This window comes from Acyrthosiphon pisum, chromosome X (genome assembly GCF_005508785.2).
Source record: "Acyrthosiphon pisum isolate AL4f chromosome X, pea_aphid_22Mar2018_4r6ur, whole genome shotgun sequence".
NCBI classification, from domain to species: domain Eukaryota; kingdom Metazoa; phylum Arthropoda; class Insecta; order Hemiptera; family Aphididae; genus Acyrthosiphon; species Acyrthosiphon pisum.
The window spans coordinates 7790954-7808862 of record NC_042493.1 but is presented as its reverse complement, the minus strand read 5'-3'; the positions used below and the strand labels follow the sequence as shown (position 1 = coordinate 7808862).

Genomic DNA, 17909 nt, shown 5'->3' with positions numbered 1-17909 from the left:
ATAAAACCTATCTGTAGCTCGAAGAGCAGATGTGCAGATGTATGAATAAAAAGAAAATATTGTATTGAATATTATTATACCCATATTTAAAATTGTAGCTCGAAGAGCAGATGTATGATTGTATGAATAAAAAGAAAATATTGTAACACAATAACCGATTATATATATTATATATATTATATGTAATAATAAAGGCACATCTCAAAAATACAATAAAAATCAGTGTGTTTTGCATTGTTACAATTCCAATATGCCATCCCGTCTGTAATATCTTTTTCTTGTTTAATTTTAAATTTTTTCCAATACCAAAGTTGTGTAGTTCACCAAAACAATTTTTTAATTTTATAAAAAGAAAAATACTGAAATCAATATTTATTTCTAAAAAAGGTATTTGTGTGGCATACCTATGTATAAACATATTTTATTGAACACCTGTGTTGGAAAGAGTTAATAATAATAATAAGTTTTTCCACACTATACATAATATATTGAGATAAATAATAAATCTATAATATTATAGTATCGTTGTATCTATTGTACACAATCATAAACGATTGAGGAAAATTAAAATTTGTAGAGTGCCAGTAGGTAGGTAGGTACTTGAATTTATATTTTAGACCCGGGCCAACTGTAACCCTTGTGGTATTAATATTTATTTTAAATCATAAATTCAGTCATATCACGGAATAATCACTTTCATTATGGTTTCTATGGTTTCTATGCCATGTATGCAGTTTACTTTTTAATAACGATATTTTTGTTTATACCAATATTATAATATGGCATTGTTGAGTTATTCTATAAGATATTAACATAATTTATAAAAGTAAGCAATATTTTTGTTTACACGTTACTTACACAAATTACATAATAGGTACTTGAATCTAACACAAGTAGAATTAAACGTTATATATTATATAAAACCAAAAATAATACCTACCATGTTAAATTGGTGGACGGTATCATATTATGTGCACCTATAATTTATTTTTATCTTATTCCCTATGCTATATAGATTAATATCTCGGTAGAAACTGGTATTAAAATGAGTACTGTTGAAAAAGTACTTTCATCAGAATTAAATTTGGTGCAGTTCGATAATCCAAAAATGATAGCTACCAAATCTATGCCAACACTTTCAACACAGACTAAACAAGTATTACCTATGATATAATATTTATAAAATACCTTATTTTATCATTCCAGTCTAATTATAATAATATAATACAACATATATTTATTTTCGTTGAATGTAAAGACGTACAGATATTATTTTTAACATATTATAATATTCCTGCGCGGACTGTACGATATTTCGTTCAAGTTTACCTATTTGATCAACACAGTTACAACTCATTTGCGCACAATTTACGAACTATAGAAACCTTTTTTCAAAGCAATTTGATTATAGAGTGTATAGTGTACATAACCCGCGTAGACAATTTTTTTTAATTTTGATTCAGTAGTTACCATCTGCCAGGCGTGCAAAAACGGATTCTTTATGTGGAGGTACCTATTTAAAACTTCTATCACAATATTTTACTAAAATTTACCATTTATCGTTTGTAAAACTCAAATTACGCAATAATCATTCGGAGTTAGATTGAATTATTTTGAAAATCCTAGAATTTGATTGAGCCCAATTTTTGAAGATATTTGTTTTCTAGAATTCAAAAATTAACTGTAGGCTGGTTGCACACCAAAACTGAAAGCAGTGTGAAACGGGTGGCCAGGTTATTGCAGTAAGCATGCGTTGTAGACAGTTTTTTTCCGCTTTTCAACATTTTATCTTCATTAATCTGATGAATTTTAATATTTTTTTTAGTTTATAGGTAAAACGGAAAAAAACCCAATTTTTGTCCGAGCTGCGAGCCCCCCTCTTCGGCTAAAGGGTATATCCTCCCGAGACACCCTGTATATATATAATGACAGATTGATAGATTAAAGACAGTATGCATGTTATAAATTAATTAGAATAATTTCATTATATTAGGAAAAATATTGTATGGAAAGTAATGTTAGCGCAATGGAATCTGGAGACTATGTTGATGAGGCTAAACAACATAATTGTACATACGTCTTAAATAGTATATTACCACGAAAGGAATGGGAAATGGACGGTAAAATATTTTCTCAACAAATATCCATTCAACCGGCCACCAAGCGAGATGTGAAAAATCTTGTTGAGAAATTTGACACATATTTAAAAGAATACAACACCAAAGTGGTGGGGATTTGCCCGATTAAACAAGAAATATACAGTCAATGTTTTAGTAAGAATGTTTAACTACCTATAATATGATGAGTTTGTATGACAGAAGTGATAGGTACATTACAAACGTAGGTATTCGACCATTTATGATTTGTTTATAATCATTCTGTGGTATAATATTTACATGATATATAAATTTCAAAGTAGACAGAGTAGTCTTTAATTGAGTTTTGTCTATCAAGAGAATAGTTATTAATTTGATACTGAAATATTATAAAAATATTATATATCATATGTATGCTCCTATATTTATTCATAGACTTAAATTCTTCACATAAACATTTAATTCTAATTTATAGTATATTAATTTAAAATATTGCAATGTATTTAGATAAAACAATAATTTTTAACAATATAATAATATGTTAGGTTTGAACGTTTAAAGGGGCACACAGCATACATTTTTAACCGAATAAAATGATTTTGTGAAAATCCAATGTAAAAAAAATATTTTTTTAAGAGATATTAAGATATTTAGAATAGTCGGTTGAAGTAAGTATGCCCGGCTCATCGTAATTGCCTGTCTTATACGTGTAAAAGTTCCTCGCTTCACACAACGATTTACCAACCCAGCATTTTTATTTCTGAAATTTAATTTAAGTATAAATGTGTGATTTAAATGTTTAAGACGTTAAAGGATCAAAATGTCAATATAACATTTAGTTTTTCAAAAATTAAAAATGTTAAAAGTGAAAATTATGTTAAACAGTGCGTCATGGCGACTTAACCCTTCGTATGTCACACGGATTTAAATGTCTCATTTACGTGCGCGGGGTAAAAATTTAACTATCGGAAATATATAAAGAGAGCTTACATTGTACAGTGATAAATAAAAACATTTTTTTTTTTTTTTTTTTCAACAATATTTCGTATAATTGTAAATTTTTAGGCTATGGGGGTGATCAAATATCCCACATACCATATTATACGTTTTATAAATATTTTTAAAATGTCTGGGGTAATTATTTACCCCGTGCGCCGTACGATAGGTTTTACATATATTTTAAGATTTTTAATATTTAAAAAATTAAACGTTATATTGAAATGCTGATACTTGTATCGTCTTAAACATATAAAACCACACATTTATACGTAAATTAAATTACATAAATAAAATATTTAAGTTGGTATATCGTTGTGTGAAGCGAAGGCCGTATAAGATAGGCAATTACGATGAGCCGGGCTTAATGACGTCACGCTTCTTTTTCAAATATTACTCATAACTTATTGAATAATGTAAGTAGAAACGTAAAACCTATACCATTATTCTTAGAATTGAATATTATTTCAAATTAACACAACTTATTTTTTGTGTTTTGTACTCCTTTAAGTCAATACCTAATAATTTATTTATTTGGGTTAAGTATATTATACAACTGATTTAATGTTGGTTTATTTTATAGTTCATAATATACCTAACTTAATTCTCATTTGACACGTGTATTTATATAGACGAAGTCATAAGACAAGTTACGTTGAACTGTACGGAACGGGGTTACATGTTGATCCGGATTCGCGATGAACTCCAGATGACTATCGATGGCTATAAAGAAGTGTATGAGAGTGCATTAGCTCACGGGATTCGAAAGTCATTACAGGCTAGTATTATAAGCCCGCAACTAAAACAAATATTATATCAAGTTGACTAATTAATATCTAAATATAATATTATAGTATTATGAGTACCTATTGAGTTTTCTATCTACACTCTACAGTTTAAATACATTAATAACGTATATAACGTAATGATAAGTACGTATGTGTGAGTAGTGTTAGTAAAATAATTTACTCTTATGGGGGTGAGGGCTGATTTTGTTACATGCAATATTTACCTATATAAAATTGATATCGTTATAAATATTAAAAAAAGGTCATTGAGGATGTATCCCACTACCCCATATTACCAGCGTACTGTGTGTAACTGTAAATGTCATGACCATTGTATATGCCTACTGTATAAATACTGTTGTTATTAATCCAAAAACTACCTAATCATTGTGTAAATCTACAACAATGTTTAACAATGAGATAGTTAATTTAAAATTCATACATTTCGTTGAAAGTAAATATAATAGGAACCCAAATCAGACGTGGATTAAAATATATTTGAATGGATCAAATACTTAAATAGGTATCGTACATCAAATCAGAGAATTTTTTTATTTCTAAGTTATAACTTATTACCTAAATCTGATTTTTAAAAATAAGGTAGGTACTCTAATAAATTGAAAATAGTAACAGTTCGGTTAGGTATCGAATTGTCATTTTAATATCATAAATATAATTTTATATTAGGTAAGTATCCGTACATTGGTAAATTTAAATTCAAAAATAATTTACCAACAAAAAATGTTTATTGGAAAATTAACTGAAAAACAGAAAAAAAAGGTTATTTGGGGAATTTTGTAGTAAGGGGCCTTCTCTTCCTTGCATTTGTGAATGGCCATGATCATTACCATAACTAATTACATAGGAGGCCCGTGATGACATGATGATCCTAAAGAACTTCCTAAATTAAATTAAAATGTATATAGATTATAGCTATGGAATATGCTAATTATAAAGTAACTAAATCAATCGACTAGTCCTAAAATTAGTCCACAGACGCCCCCCCCCCCCCCAACTTAACCAAATCAATAAGATATATTTAAGTTTAGGTATATTATAATTATTAATTTGTATCAATAATATCATTGTCTTTTATAATATTTTCGGAATGCACTTTGTAAATAAATTTAAGTTTTCGTTGTTATCTTTCCACTTCAGCGGGAACATAAAAGGTCTGAATTATCGAAGAGTGCTAATTATTTGAAGGCCGATAACAAACGGTTAGAGGCCGAGCTAACAGAAATCACTTCGATGACAGAGAAGATTGATCAAGACACGGCTGAAGAGCGCAAAGTTTTGGTCAAACGTCTAACAGAAGAATTGGACGATCTGAAAAATGCTAACCAACTGGTCAAAGTAAGTAACGATGTTATTATTTTTAAATGTGTTTGATAAAAATAATAATAGTATACACTTAAAGGTACCTATACAGTGATTTAAAATGTATAACTAGCTAATAAGCAATTGAGGGAGTAGGGCTATTACTTTCAAGACATAGGCAGGTATTAGGTACTATTTTACCAAATCGGCCAAATTTTTATTTTACCAAAAGCGCTGTTATTGATCAGGCTGTTCCTTACTAGTTACCACTACCATGTAAGGAAGTGAACTAAGAAAGTGTTTCTAAAATTAACATTTTAAGTAGGGCTTACTTAAGACATTTTAAGATCACAATGGAAATTGAAAATACTTTTTTCGTTTATAAAATATGATTGTCATTGGTTATAACTTATAGATTACCTATAACAGTAATGGAAGAAATTTCTATTTTTTGTATTTAAAGTACTCCTCACCTACATTACAAGCCATTAATTAAAAAAAACACGTCTTGTTACAAAAAAAACTAACTAAATATAATCAGTTTATAGTCAGTTTTCTGTTTGCAATAAATGAATATAAATGGTTTCCATTGGTTACTCAGTGCGGTAGGGTATATGCATGCATAAGCTCGTCGCGTTGATGGTCTCGAATAAAGAAATTATATATTAAAACAATTATGAGAGCTGTTTATAAAATGATTCTTTGGTAGGACTATTTTTTGAGCTTCTACTAAAAATAGAAAATCAACATTATCGATTATATAATATAATAGAACATTTCCTGACTAAAAAGAATTTTTAAACAAGATACACCAATATAATAGCATCGTATACTTGGTCATTTTTCCAGGCGAAATCGGGTGTCACAGCTAGCATACGCCTCCAGGTGACAGGAACTGAAGGTTACTAGCTATTTAAATATATAATTACTACACAAACTAACATTAACAACGCATAGAGCGCAGGGACGGATCCAGTAGCCGGATTATAGGTACTTGATAGGGCCGGTGATACACGATTGCCAACGATTATAGTTTATCAGCGGACCCCCAAATATTACACTATTGCGGACACATGTTGGCAAATTTATAAATAATACTTCGATAATGTGTGAATGTGGAAATTCTGATTATAATTCTGACGTATTAAGTTTAGTATGCAGTTACAAGTCATTTTTGTTAAATACTGCAGTGATAACTGCAACCTCGTTGTATATAGTCGTATATAGTGTATATTGTATTTTTAAACTATGGAAGACTTTCAAAATATTTTATCAGATCGTGGTAAAGAATTAGTTCTACACAAAACAAATAAAAATATCGATTTAGGCGACAAAGCGGAAAGATGGAATTCTAAAATGGTTATGTAGACAAATAAAGTCTGTAGTGCAAGTATTTTGACGACATCAGATAAAAAATCGATCTGTGAATTTTCCGTGAAGCATATCTTCGATGAGAACTCTGTACAAAAAATCTAGTGACAGATATTAAAGGAAAACTGCAAAATAAAATGTGAAGAAGATTTATCTACTAAGCCGTTAAAAATAATAAGAACGGAACTATTAAATAATACAGTAACAGAGATAGTTAAAGAAGACATAAAAACTGTGAAGGAAACTATATATGAGAAGAGACGAAAACATTACCCAACATTTCCAAAATCATCAGATGAAGTAATTGATCAACTAAAAAATTTACACGAAGACGGTGTTTTTCAATTTAAAGGTAATCAATTTGTCCATGTTCACGATGATAAAAATATTATTTGCTTAACAACAATATCAAATATTAATTTACTCGCGGAGAGCACAGAGTTCTTTGCAGGTGGGACGTTTGATTATGCACCTAGATTTTTTTTACAATTATACACTATTCACTGTTACAAAAATGGATTTCACGTACCACTCGTTTATTTATTTTTGCCTGATTTATCAAAACAAACATATAGTGAAATGTGGAGGTTTCTTTTGAAGATAAGTTTGAAACTTTCAAATCGTAGTTTTGTCATCAAAAAGTTACATTTTGATTTCGAAATTGGAGCACACGAGGCAGTAAGAATTGTATTTCCCGGTGTAATTATTGAAATTTGCAGATTTCATCTTGGCAAATCATGATGGCGAAATGTAATATACGAGGGTCGAGTATATATAAATTTATATAAAAAGTCCCGGACTTTTTGATCAATATATGTCCAAGCCCAATTGGATATATATGTTCGGATTACGTCTTATCAAACTATACAGAGAACCTGATGCTTTATTTTCACCAAATCTTTGGGCGTCCAGAGCAACGTTGAGCCCAAGGTATATTAATAATAATATTTAATTATAAGGTACATTAATTATAATATTAATTTTTATTTAAGAACTACTAATGGAGCAGAAAGTTTTAACTGGACATACAATAGCCAGTTTCACAATACTCGTCCTCCGATTCACTTTTAAATCGATTTTAAAAGAAACTCAAGTCGAAACTGGGAGAATTATTTCATCCATAAACAAAGGTCGAGAAAAATCGGTGGCAAAAAAAGATTTAGATAAAATCAATCTAACTATTCAGAGCTATAATGATTATAAAAATCACGAAAACGTGATACAATATTTAAAAAAAATTAGTTGTCTTTACAGGGGGAAAAAAATATAAATTAAATTTATTTATTATTATATTGAGCGCTTGACTAGCGCTTGAATATCGTTCATCGTTTGTGCATAAGTGGCTGATTATCGTTTGCGCATTGTCTATTTACCTGAACCAAATTATTATACATCATATTATATATGCATCAACAGTCTGAACAATAATGGTACAAAAAATATTTTTTGATTGGAAATGCAATGATTTTCATATATAATATTATTATTATGTAATAAATAGATACAAACAATTAAAAATTAATTGCATTAACTCAATTGAATTGTAGTCATAATTATATGAATATTATATAGACAATGAATAATATAATATTTTTAAGTTTAAAAATAATTAAGATACAAGTCATAGCAATAAGTTGTTGTTAAATAAGCATTAAAAGTTCGTAATTGTGGTAATTATTATACACATAAAATATACGAAATCTCGGAGCTTACAATTCACAACAAATAAATGTACTCGTTTTTTATTGTTACTTGCTTATCACGTCCCAACAGATACAAATATTAGTATCTGTTTAGTATTTAGTAGGTATTCATACTATGTGGTTTAAATATTTATTTATATACTTAGTATAAAAATGTAAAATATAATATATGTTTGTTAATTTGTGGTGTGCTACTCGCCTCCTAGTAGGTACTTAGAACATTTTGTGAAAATAATTAATAGATAATCATCTCATACTTTGAAATAAATGTTCCACATAAATGTGTTATTAATACTTATGTGTTTTTCAGGATCAATTAGAATCGATCGTATTGCCGAAGAGAATATAATTAGGTATATAATATGAACATTGTACCTACCATGAACATTGTACCTATCTACACTACAGTGATCACAATATAATATGTTACTTACCTCTTAATCAGCATGATGTATAGTATATATACACAGCTATCTATGAATAAATACAGTTGTACATTTATCATTATAATTGCTAGTTTGCTACATATTTTTTACAAAAAATATAAAACAATTTTTATAAAACAATATTTTTTTAAGCAGATATAAAGTACAAGCTACACAGGTACCTACATATACAGATTTAATAGGTAAGTATAGTACCTACGTCCTACATAGTCTGTTTGGTACCTATTTTTACTACTTTATTTAATAACCTTAATATCAAATTAAAGAATTTAACTTTTTATAAATATAAATTGTAAGGTTCATCAACAACCTTTAAAAATTTAATGAATCAATAGTTAGTACCTAGTAACGTGCTAGGTTTTTGGTTCATTCATTTTTAGTGAATCATAAAACGAACAAATCCGTATTTTATACAACCCAGCTGTCATAAAAAATATGAAAATATAAATTATAATTAAACTTGGCGTGGAGCTTAATTTATATCGATCATCCCGCGTGATCAAAATAATATGTTAACTATATTTTTGTCCTTAAATTTGATATTAAAATTCAAAAATTTAAGAATATCTAAACACTGATTATAATTACGATTGACAAAAGTCAAAAAGTAATATAGACCTGCATACGTTTTAATGAAACATAGGTACTTACCTACTAGTCACGGTCTTACTGTCTATAAATTGGTGACAGTGTGGGTAAGCCTTTGCTTTTTGGTTTACGCAAGATAATACATCAATTTAAATGCATACTAATTGAGGGGTGACATTCTAAAGTATACTATTGCCAAAAAATGAATAAACCAGTTATACATCAGAGTATATAATTACATACTTTATATAATATACTATTATAAACTATATTTAATTATTATATCTTATACTATAATAAGGTCTATGCGACTATGTGAGGGTCTATGTTTGACTGTCACTTTACATTGATGAGGAAACTCCTTAGAATAAGCTCGTGCAACTTGTGAGGACTCTTTTATTACATTTTCAAATCTTAGATTTAAAAAGAACATTTTTCATGAATTTCTAACTAAAAATAATTTGCAAATTTTCGTAATTTTTACGTATTTTGTCAAAATTTGAACTTTAAATGCGTATAAAAAAAACTATGAATAAGGATTTTTAATATTTTCAAATGTCATTGTAATAATATAGTAGGAGCCTTGTATTAAATTTGCAAGTACTTTTACTCAACAAATAAAGTTTTATTGACATTCATGGAAAAAAAAACTTATAAAATTGGAAACTGAAAATGTCCCTAAACAGTTCAAAATAAATCAAAATATTTGGAAAATTTTGTCATGTATAGAAAATGAAAATATAAACAACTAGTGAAAATTGCTTGTATCTACGGTAATTTGTTTTAAAGTTATACCAAAAACCAAAGTCGATTTTGTGAAAAATTGATTTTGCGTAAAAATTCCCGTTTTCCTTAATTTTTCTTTTGTTTTTCACGGCACTTTTAAAAACTACTGGAAAATTTTTTACCCCACCAAAGTACCAACTAGATTCACTTTCCTATCAGAAAAGATACTGTTGAAAAATCCAAGCATTTTTATTGTTCTAAAAGGTGATGACAGACACAAAAGTAAAAAAAAAAAAACACAAGTTTTATTTTTGAAATTTAATTTACATATAAACTAAATTTAAAAAATAAAATTTGTAGATTGGTAAATCGCTGAGTGAACTGTTATACGTATATAATGAGTCTGGCCCAATGAAGAAACGTGGCTATTCTACATTTCTTAATATCTCTAAACCTCTTAAAGTAGGTAATCATTTTTTTGCTTCGGATTTTCCCCAATTCATTTGATAGGTATAGCTTAATAAATGTTATATTATACAATAATATAACATTAAAAAACAAAAAATTAAAGAATATTTTTTTTTGGTTTTGTGCTCCTTTAAGAGTTCAAGCACAATGCTTATTTTTTTTTTAATCAACTAACTGATATCACATCATAGGTATACCACATTGCAGAAAGTTATATTATAAAATTTAATTTATCATAATACCTATACAGGATGATTTTTAAAGCATGTTCACCCACTCCTCACTACCCATTTTTTCCTTTAATTTTCAGTTTATTCAATTCTGATATTTGAATTTTAAGTGACCTACCTAAATACTATATTTTTAAATGTCTGATATTTCTTGTAGGTACTACTTAAGAAGTGTCCTGTGGCAATACAAACTTATATTTATCAAATAAGCACCACCCCTCTCACCCTTTTTACAACAGATTATTTAGCTGATGATTTTCATGAAAGTGTTGGTGTATTTCAATCAAATTTTTTATGAGTAGTTTTTGAGTTATTAAAATGTTTATATTAAAAATAATAATCCTTAAAAATGTTTTGATAAAAATATTAACAATACTTATTATTTAATATTAGGTAGATGAAGGTAGTATTAATTATAAGTACATAGATTATTTTTACAAACTATTTATATAGTTAGATCCATAGTAATTAGTAATTAAGTACTAACTTTTTCAAATTGCCTAAGCCGTATAACCCTAAAATTTTCTTAATCCATTACCACATAAACGTTTTATCCTTAGTACACAAAGTTATATAGACAACTCAAAAACTGCTCGAATTTTGATTTGGATAAATCAATATTCTCAAGAAAATATATCAGCTTAATAATTAAAAAGGTGGGCAAGTGGTTGTCGTTCTGCTGTACAGTAGGTTACAAGTGGGTCACTGTAATGGATGGTGTTAAATTTGAATTCAATGATAGGTATCATAGAATTGTATACGAAAAACGATTCTGAGCGGAGACGGGTGTCAGCGTTTGATATTACAATAAATATATTTGATGATATTATTGTGAACGAAGACCCACCAAAGTACTAACTAGATTCACTTTCCTATCAGAAAAGATACTGTTGAAGAAAATCCAAGCATTTTCTGTCCTAAAAGGTGATGACGAACACAAGAGTGAAAAAAAACACATTGTAAAATCACATTCATTTCATTCAGAATCTAAAATTAAAAGGGAGGTTCCTATTTGAAAAACAGAAGTTAGTATTGCTTTCTTACGATCATTCTTAAGTGGTAAAAAAAATCTGAAAGATTAGGAAATATGGTCTTCATGTGCATTTAAAAATTTCAGAAATCAGAATTTGAATATATGCATAATTTAAGCATAAAAACCAGGCAAGAAAGAATAAAAAATCATCTTGTATAAGATTTATTTTAGCAACAATTAGTTTTACCTGACATATTACTAAAATAAAAATAACCTACCAATAGCGCAATATAAATATTAATATATAATAAAATATCCTTAAAATTATACTGACAGATTGCTTTTTTTCAGTTTTTTAAATATGCATTATAAATGTTTTTCACATTTAACTTGAATTAGGTATGATTAATAATACAACAAATTAAAATACATGGATAAGTCTCCTTTCTAGTTGTAATTAAAATATTACTTATTTTAAGTATATATATATTTTTTTTTATTATTTTGAAATATATCTACAATCTACACAATTTTTTATGTACAATAGGTAAGTAGGTTTGATAATTGACAGTATAAATAGGTTGACATGAATCTTAAGATTAGAGAGAATATCCGGTGGTAACACCCTATAGAAGTTTATTTAAAGTCTAAGAAAGTAGGTATTTATAATTAATATACATTTATTCTGGAAAACATAAAATATCCGAAAGATACAGGATATTCGTTCTTCCGTTGTATTGATCTTCTGGAACAATTATGTCATCCTTGACAAACGTAACCATTACTAGTCTACAAATTAAAAAGAAAAAGGTATACTACTATTGTACACAAATCAATTTATTAAAAATATATGAAAGTAGTAAAGAGACAAAAATAAATTTTAAATGTTAACAATATTGGAATTTATATTTAAGGACACTAACAAGATTTTTGAATTTCACTTATACTTATAATAATTGTATTACATTTTAATTGTATTTTCTTACTAAAAATAATTTAATTAAAATATCGAAAATAGGTTATGTATTCACAATACACATAAATATATTAAAATTATTATTGTTATTAAATAAAAATTATTAGTTAAATGTTAATTTTTAAGTTTTATATTAGGTAACACATATTTTATTTATTTTATGCAATGGGTATGAAACATGAATAATAATTATTTTACCTATTTTCAATGATTTTTTTGAATACTTCATTTTCATCGTATAAATCCCGAAAGTTATCATTTGAAACAACCACTCCATCACATTTATTGGCATATTCGAGCATTATTCTTTGAAATAATAATAACAAAGAAAATTATGAATGTAATTTTTAAAGCAATTTACTGTACTTAATAATATTCAGTTATATTCATGCATAATAAGTATTATTTTATAAATCTAAATATGTCAAAATACAAGTCCATACACAAAGGGCTGAGGATTTAGGACATATATAGATTATATGTGTATACATCGCCAATAGTAATATTTCACGAAAGTCCGCAATTTGTTAAAAACAAGAAGTCATGAAATCGACTTCCGGCAAAAGTATTCAATCGACAACTATGCAAAACAATCATGAAAAAAGGACGTAGCCCATTAAGCTCCCATTTTTCCTAAACGGCTCCAGTTCTACAAAAGGTCAATTCCCAAACGGTTCCAGTTTTTACAAATAAAATTTCTTCCAACTTCATACATACATCTGACGGGGAATGGTAAACTCCTACAAATGTAGATAATCTCCTACATAGACATAGTGTTATTGTGTTAACTCCTACAAAAGATGGTGTTGACTCCTACAAAAGATAGTGTTGATTCCTACAATAGATAGTGTTAACTCCTACAACAGATAGTGTTAACTCCTACAAAAGATAGTAAGTGTATATCGCTTGTACCACCTAGCACAATTATATTATGAAATTTAATAATTTTCTCCAGTTTAAACCGTTTAATTATCATACATTATTAAATATTAAATACCAAATGACTTGGGTAAAAAAACAAACCTTTGTATTTTTCATTTTCGATAATAAAAATAAAATATCAGTCTTGTAATACATTAATTATCAAAAATTATACAAAAATCAATAATTTAGCTATATAAATAAAAATGTAAATAATAATTGTATCAAAATAAATTATTAACCATTAGGTAACCAAAAGTACAAACTTAAAAAATATATCTTCATATTTTGAATTTTTGATATTAAAAATTAAATGTTAGTCTAGCAATACATTAAATCGAGGGGTAAACACCTTGGGGGTAATCAGTGTTTTGAGTTATCGGAAAAAAAGGTCGATTTGCGCTTTTGGGTTTCACCGTGATAATCATGGGTATTCATGGGTAATCATAGGTAATCTTTGTAGTAAATCATGGGTAATCATAGGTATAATCATTGAAATTAGTAATCTAGTGTACAAACTTTCTGTCGGGTATTTACCCCTCTTATTAAAGTGGATCTAGTAGATCTAGTGGATGTCGCTCTGATGTACAGTAGGTTACAAGTGGGTCACTGTATAATGGATAGTATTAAATTTGAATTCAATGATATAATATCACTGTATACGAAAAACGATTCTGAGCGGAGACGGTTTGTCAGTCTAGGTATTAGACATACCTATTATAGGTATACTTATCTATAGTATTAAAAAAAAATTGACCTATAATAGGTATTAATAATAAATTCCAAATTAATCATATCACAATATCAATCAGGTAACGCGTTATACATCAACGACAAACCGTGGTACTATCATAGATATATAATAGTATACTTTAGAAGTTTCAAGTACCCACAAATAATATTATACAATCACAACAAAATAACTAAAATAGTTATTCCAGGTTTTTTAATATGTAATTTAGTCCAAATTTGAACTTAAAATGACTTTAAAAATAAACTGTGCTTACTTATTTTTTTTTAGATTTTTTGGTAACAGATTTATAGAATTAACTATTTACGTGGAATATTGTTATACATTAAATGTACATCAATCCTTGGATATAAAAGTAAATAATTATTCAATTTTAAATTTGATAAATTTTGTCAAAATTTAAACTTCAAATGCTTATAACAAATAATTGTGCCTATGTATTTTTAATATTTTTCAACTGATATTGTAACAATGTATCAGGAGCCTTGTATTAATTTCTTACACTTTTTGGCCCAATAGATAAAACTTTATTGATATTTATAGAAAAAAAAAACTAAAAAAATTTACAATTTACAATGTCCGCAAACAGCTCAAAAAGAGTCAAATTATTTTCAAAATTTTATCGTATATAGAGAATGCTAATATAAAAATTCAGTAAAATTTTCAAGTTTCTATAGTCACTTGTTTTTTAATTACAACAAAATAAGAAAATCGTTACGTAAGAAATCGAGTGAATATCAAATGTTGTAAAAATGTGAATTTCAAACGCTTATAAAAATTATTGAGTTTCTTATATACATTTTATTTTTTTATAAAGGTAGATATCCTATAAGGAATCTTGTATTGCATTTTAAAATCTTAGTTCTAAAAAGAAAAATTTTTACGAATTATTAACTCAAAATAATTCCTATCAGAAAAGGTACTGTTGAAGAAAATCCACTTTTACTGTCCTAAAAGGTGATGACAGACACAAAAAAAAATTTAAAAAAAAAAAATAAAAAAAAAACACACATCATTGTAAAATCAATACATTCATTGTTCCACTCAGAATCTAAAACCTTAAATAATGGGTTAACATATTAAAATAAATCAGAAATTGTTTTGAAAAAAAAAATAAAATTTAATAAAACAATATAGTCATATTCATTTACGTTTATTATTGTGGCATACTCTGGAGACAAATTCTAAACGTGAAATTTCTCCTTGTGTATACCTATTTCATTTTTTGTGTAAGTATAAATTCACATTTTAAAATTGTTTTTGTCTATCTACGTTGTGTCTTATGGGTGCTTCTAATTTTAGTGTATGTTTCGGTCTGTATGTCTTTCAAAACTTTCACGAATAAATTGAGATTTGGATGATGACGATAAAAACTACTATTATATCTTGAATGAAAAGATTCACATTGTAACGATTAGTTAAGCCTAATTGCTGGATTTTTCTGTACCAATTTTCGCACAAATGAAAATTACAAAAAGTACAACATTTGAAAGCAAATTTCGTTAATTTTTAAAAATAATGTGCTGTATGTATGGCTATTTTTGTCAGGAAGCAAAGCAAAAACTAATGGTATATAATTTTGATTCTTAAAACCATGAATTGTTAAAACCGGCAAAAAATATTTTGTACAATAATTAAATGTGCCGTCTAATAATATTTTTTCGTTAGAACAGAGACATTTTAAATTTTCTAAACAAGAAAATATTATAATATGGGTAGGTATCTTGATCATTTGATAAAACAAATTGTTCAAAGCGGTTTGTTTTTATATCCATTAAATTTATAGTATCATGAACTTCGTCAATAGTTTTAGGCAAAGGTGGCAAAATGGATTTACCTGTATTATATTAATTTTGTCTAATATAATTAAGATCAGTTGTGTTTAAATTATTTTCGGTATTAAAATTTTTAATTTAAGTTAAAATAAACTTGGAAGGTTTTCTACAATAGTGTCTTCACTTACTTGCCTTTTTAGTAAATAATTTACTTCTTGGCGATTCATTGTAGCATCGTACTCGTGTTTGTGAGTCAGAACTACATTTTTTTTGTATATTTATCAACTAGGTGCTAATAGCTTTTTATCGTTCTGACTGTAAATGAATTCCATTGCAGTTTTTGGTTAAAAGAAAATTGTGTCACCGGCTGTAATGTACGACTATAATATGAGTGACTAACTTTACGGCGAAACACGGAGATACACTCAAAAGACTAACAGACTAAACTCAAACAATACACTTAACGACGAGACAGTTATGAGTGGACTACGATATCGGCAATAATAATAAACAACAATTTGTTCGAAAATTGCCAATACAGACGGGATTATCATGTTTTATCGATATTCGAAATTATTCGATACTATACTATCGCTGATCCAACATTATAACGTCGATATGGACGCTTGCGATAAGAATTCTAACTTTTTGGCAGAAATAGGTAGAGATAATTGTTAAAGTTCCACATACCGTCGGCTTAATTCGTAAATCTCGTAACTCCAAAATTACGATTTTGAGATTATTATATTTTTCTTTTTAGAAAAAAAAAAACGCATCGTTTAAAACCACTCTCACTCCGATAAGACAGTTTCTCATCCATGAACTTGCTATTAAAGTTTCGATGAAATTAACTTAACTCCATGGAATCTCCTACTAAGAGAAATATTGTCGTATCTCCATAACGACCATGATTGCATGTCTGCATAACTTGTGGTAAAATATTATTTTTAATAATAACGTTACAATTATAATATTATTTTTGTTTTTTTCGCTATTAAGTTAATTAAATGTTTTTTGTTGTTCCTGAAAAGTAATCATTTTGGAGTTACGAGATTTACGAATTAAGCCGACGATATGTTTAAGAATCATCATAGCGTTGTCATAATACACAGCACATAAACACGTTCTATTCAAGTGTTTGTATTTTATCATAGAAATATATTTTAGTATTTCTAATTTTCAAATTATAATTTTTAGTTTTTTGAGCTTTTCAATTCCAAAATCAAGTATTCAAATAAAATGTTGGAGTGTAGGATATTACCCTATTTTTTTTCAGGTAAAAATACCTTTGTGGGAGATTACATATCTTTTATTTAAAGGTCATAGGCGTGTCTACGGGGGAGGCAGGGTGGGCACCGGCCTCCCAGCGACGTTCTTGGCCTCTTGGCTTATAATAATGTAATGGTGAAATCACGGATATATATTATATATTTATATATATATAATATGTAGTATCTATATCCGTGGCTGAAACAGTACTAACCACGGTTGTAGATATATCTTAAACCGTGGTAACAGTAAAAAGTAGCTAACAGTAGGTGATCGATAAGAAATGTTATCAATGTCCATAAAGTTTTCGTCATGACCATGATTGTAACTCGTATATAACATTTATAACCATGGACCGTGGTTTTTGTGAAGAATACCGGTTTGTTTTGTAAATGGTTTGTTTTGTTAATTAATTTTGAGTATTCACGTTTATTTTAAATTGTGTATTTGTGTGCATATTGAGCCTTGAGTTGTATGTGTTTAATACATTCGACATTATGTCAGGAGTAAAA

General features: G+C 27.7%; 2 protein-coding genes across 3 annotated transcripts in view; one reads left to right on the top strand and one right to left on the bottom strand.

Annotated features, from left to right (window-relative positions):
* Nucleotides 1-492: 492 nt before the first annotated feature.
* LOC100162469 (33 kDa inner dynein arm light chain, axonemal-like) lies at nucleotides 493-4074 on the top strand. Of its 2 annotated transcripts, XM_029485549.1 has the most exons (4): nucleotides 493-826; nucleotides 1016-1156; nucleotides 1994-2273; nucleotides 3725-4074. In XM_029485549.1, exons 2-4 carry the CDS (start codon nucleotides 1046-1048, stop codon nucleotides 3919-3921), a joined length of 588 nt encoding a protein of 195 aa, XP_029341409.1. In that variant the 5' UTR covers nucleotides 493-826; nucleotides 1016-1045; the 3' UTR covers nucleotides 3922-4074. The 2 variants fall into 2 exon arrangements, with proteins under 2 accessions (XP_029341409.1, XP_029341410.1); XM_029485550.1 differs by having other exon boundaries at nucleotides 493-1156.
* An 8293-nt stretch (nucleotides 4075-12367) lies between these two features.
* The window catches only part of LOC107882633 (NEDD4-binding protein 1-like), a 31021-nt gene continuing 25479 nt past the window's right edge, over nucleotides 12368-17909 (bottom strand). Inside the window, exons 5-6 of the mRNA XM_029485904.1 lie at nucleotides 12880-12987; nucleotides 12368-12494 (exon numbers count right to left, since the gene is read on the bottom strand). Coding sequence (XP_029341764.1) covers nucleotides 12386-12494; nucleotides 12880-12987 — 217 coding nt within the window. The 3' untranslated portion in view covers nucleotides 12368-12385. The remainder of the gene's footprint in view (nucleotides 12495-12879; nucleotides 12988-17909) is intronic.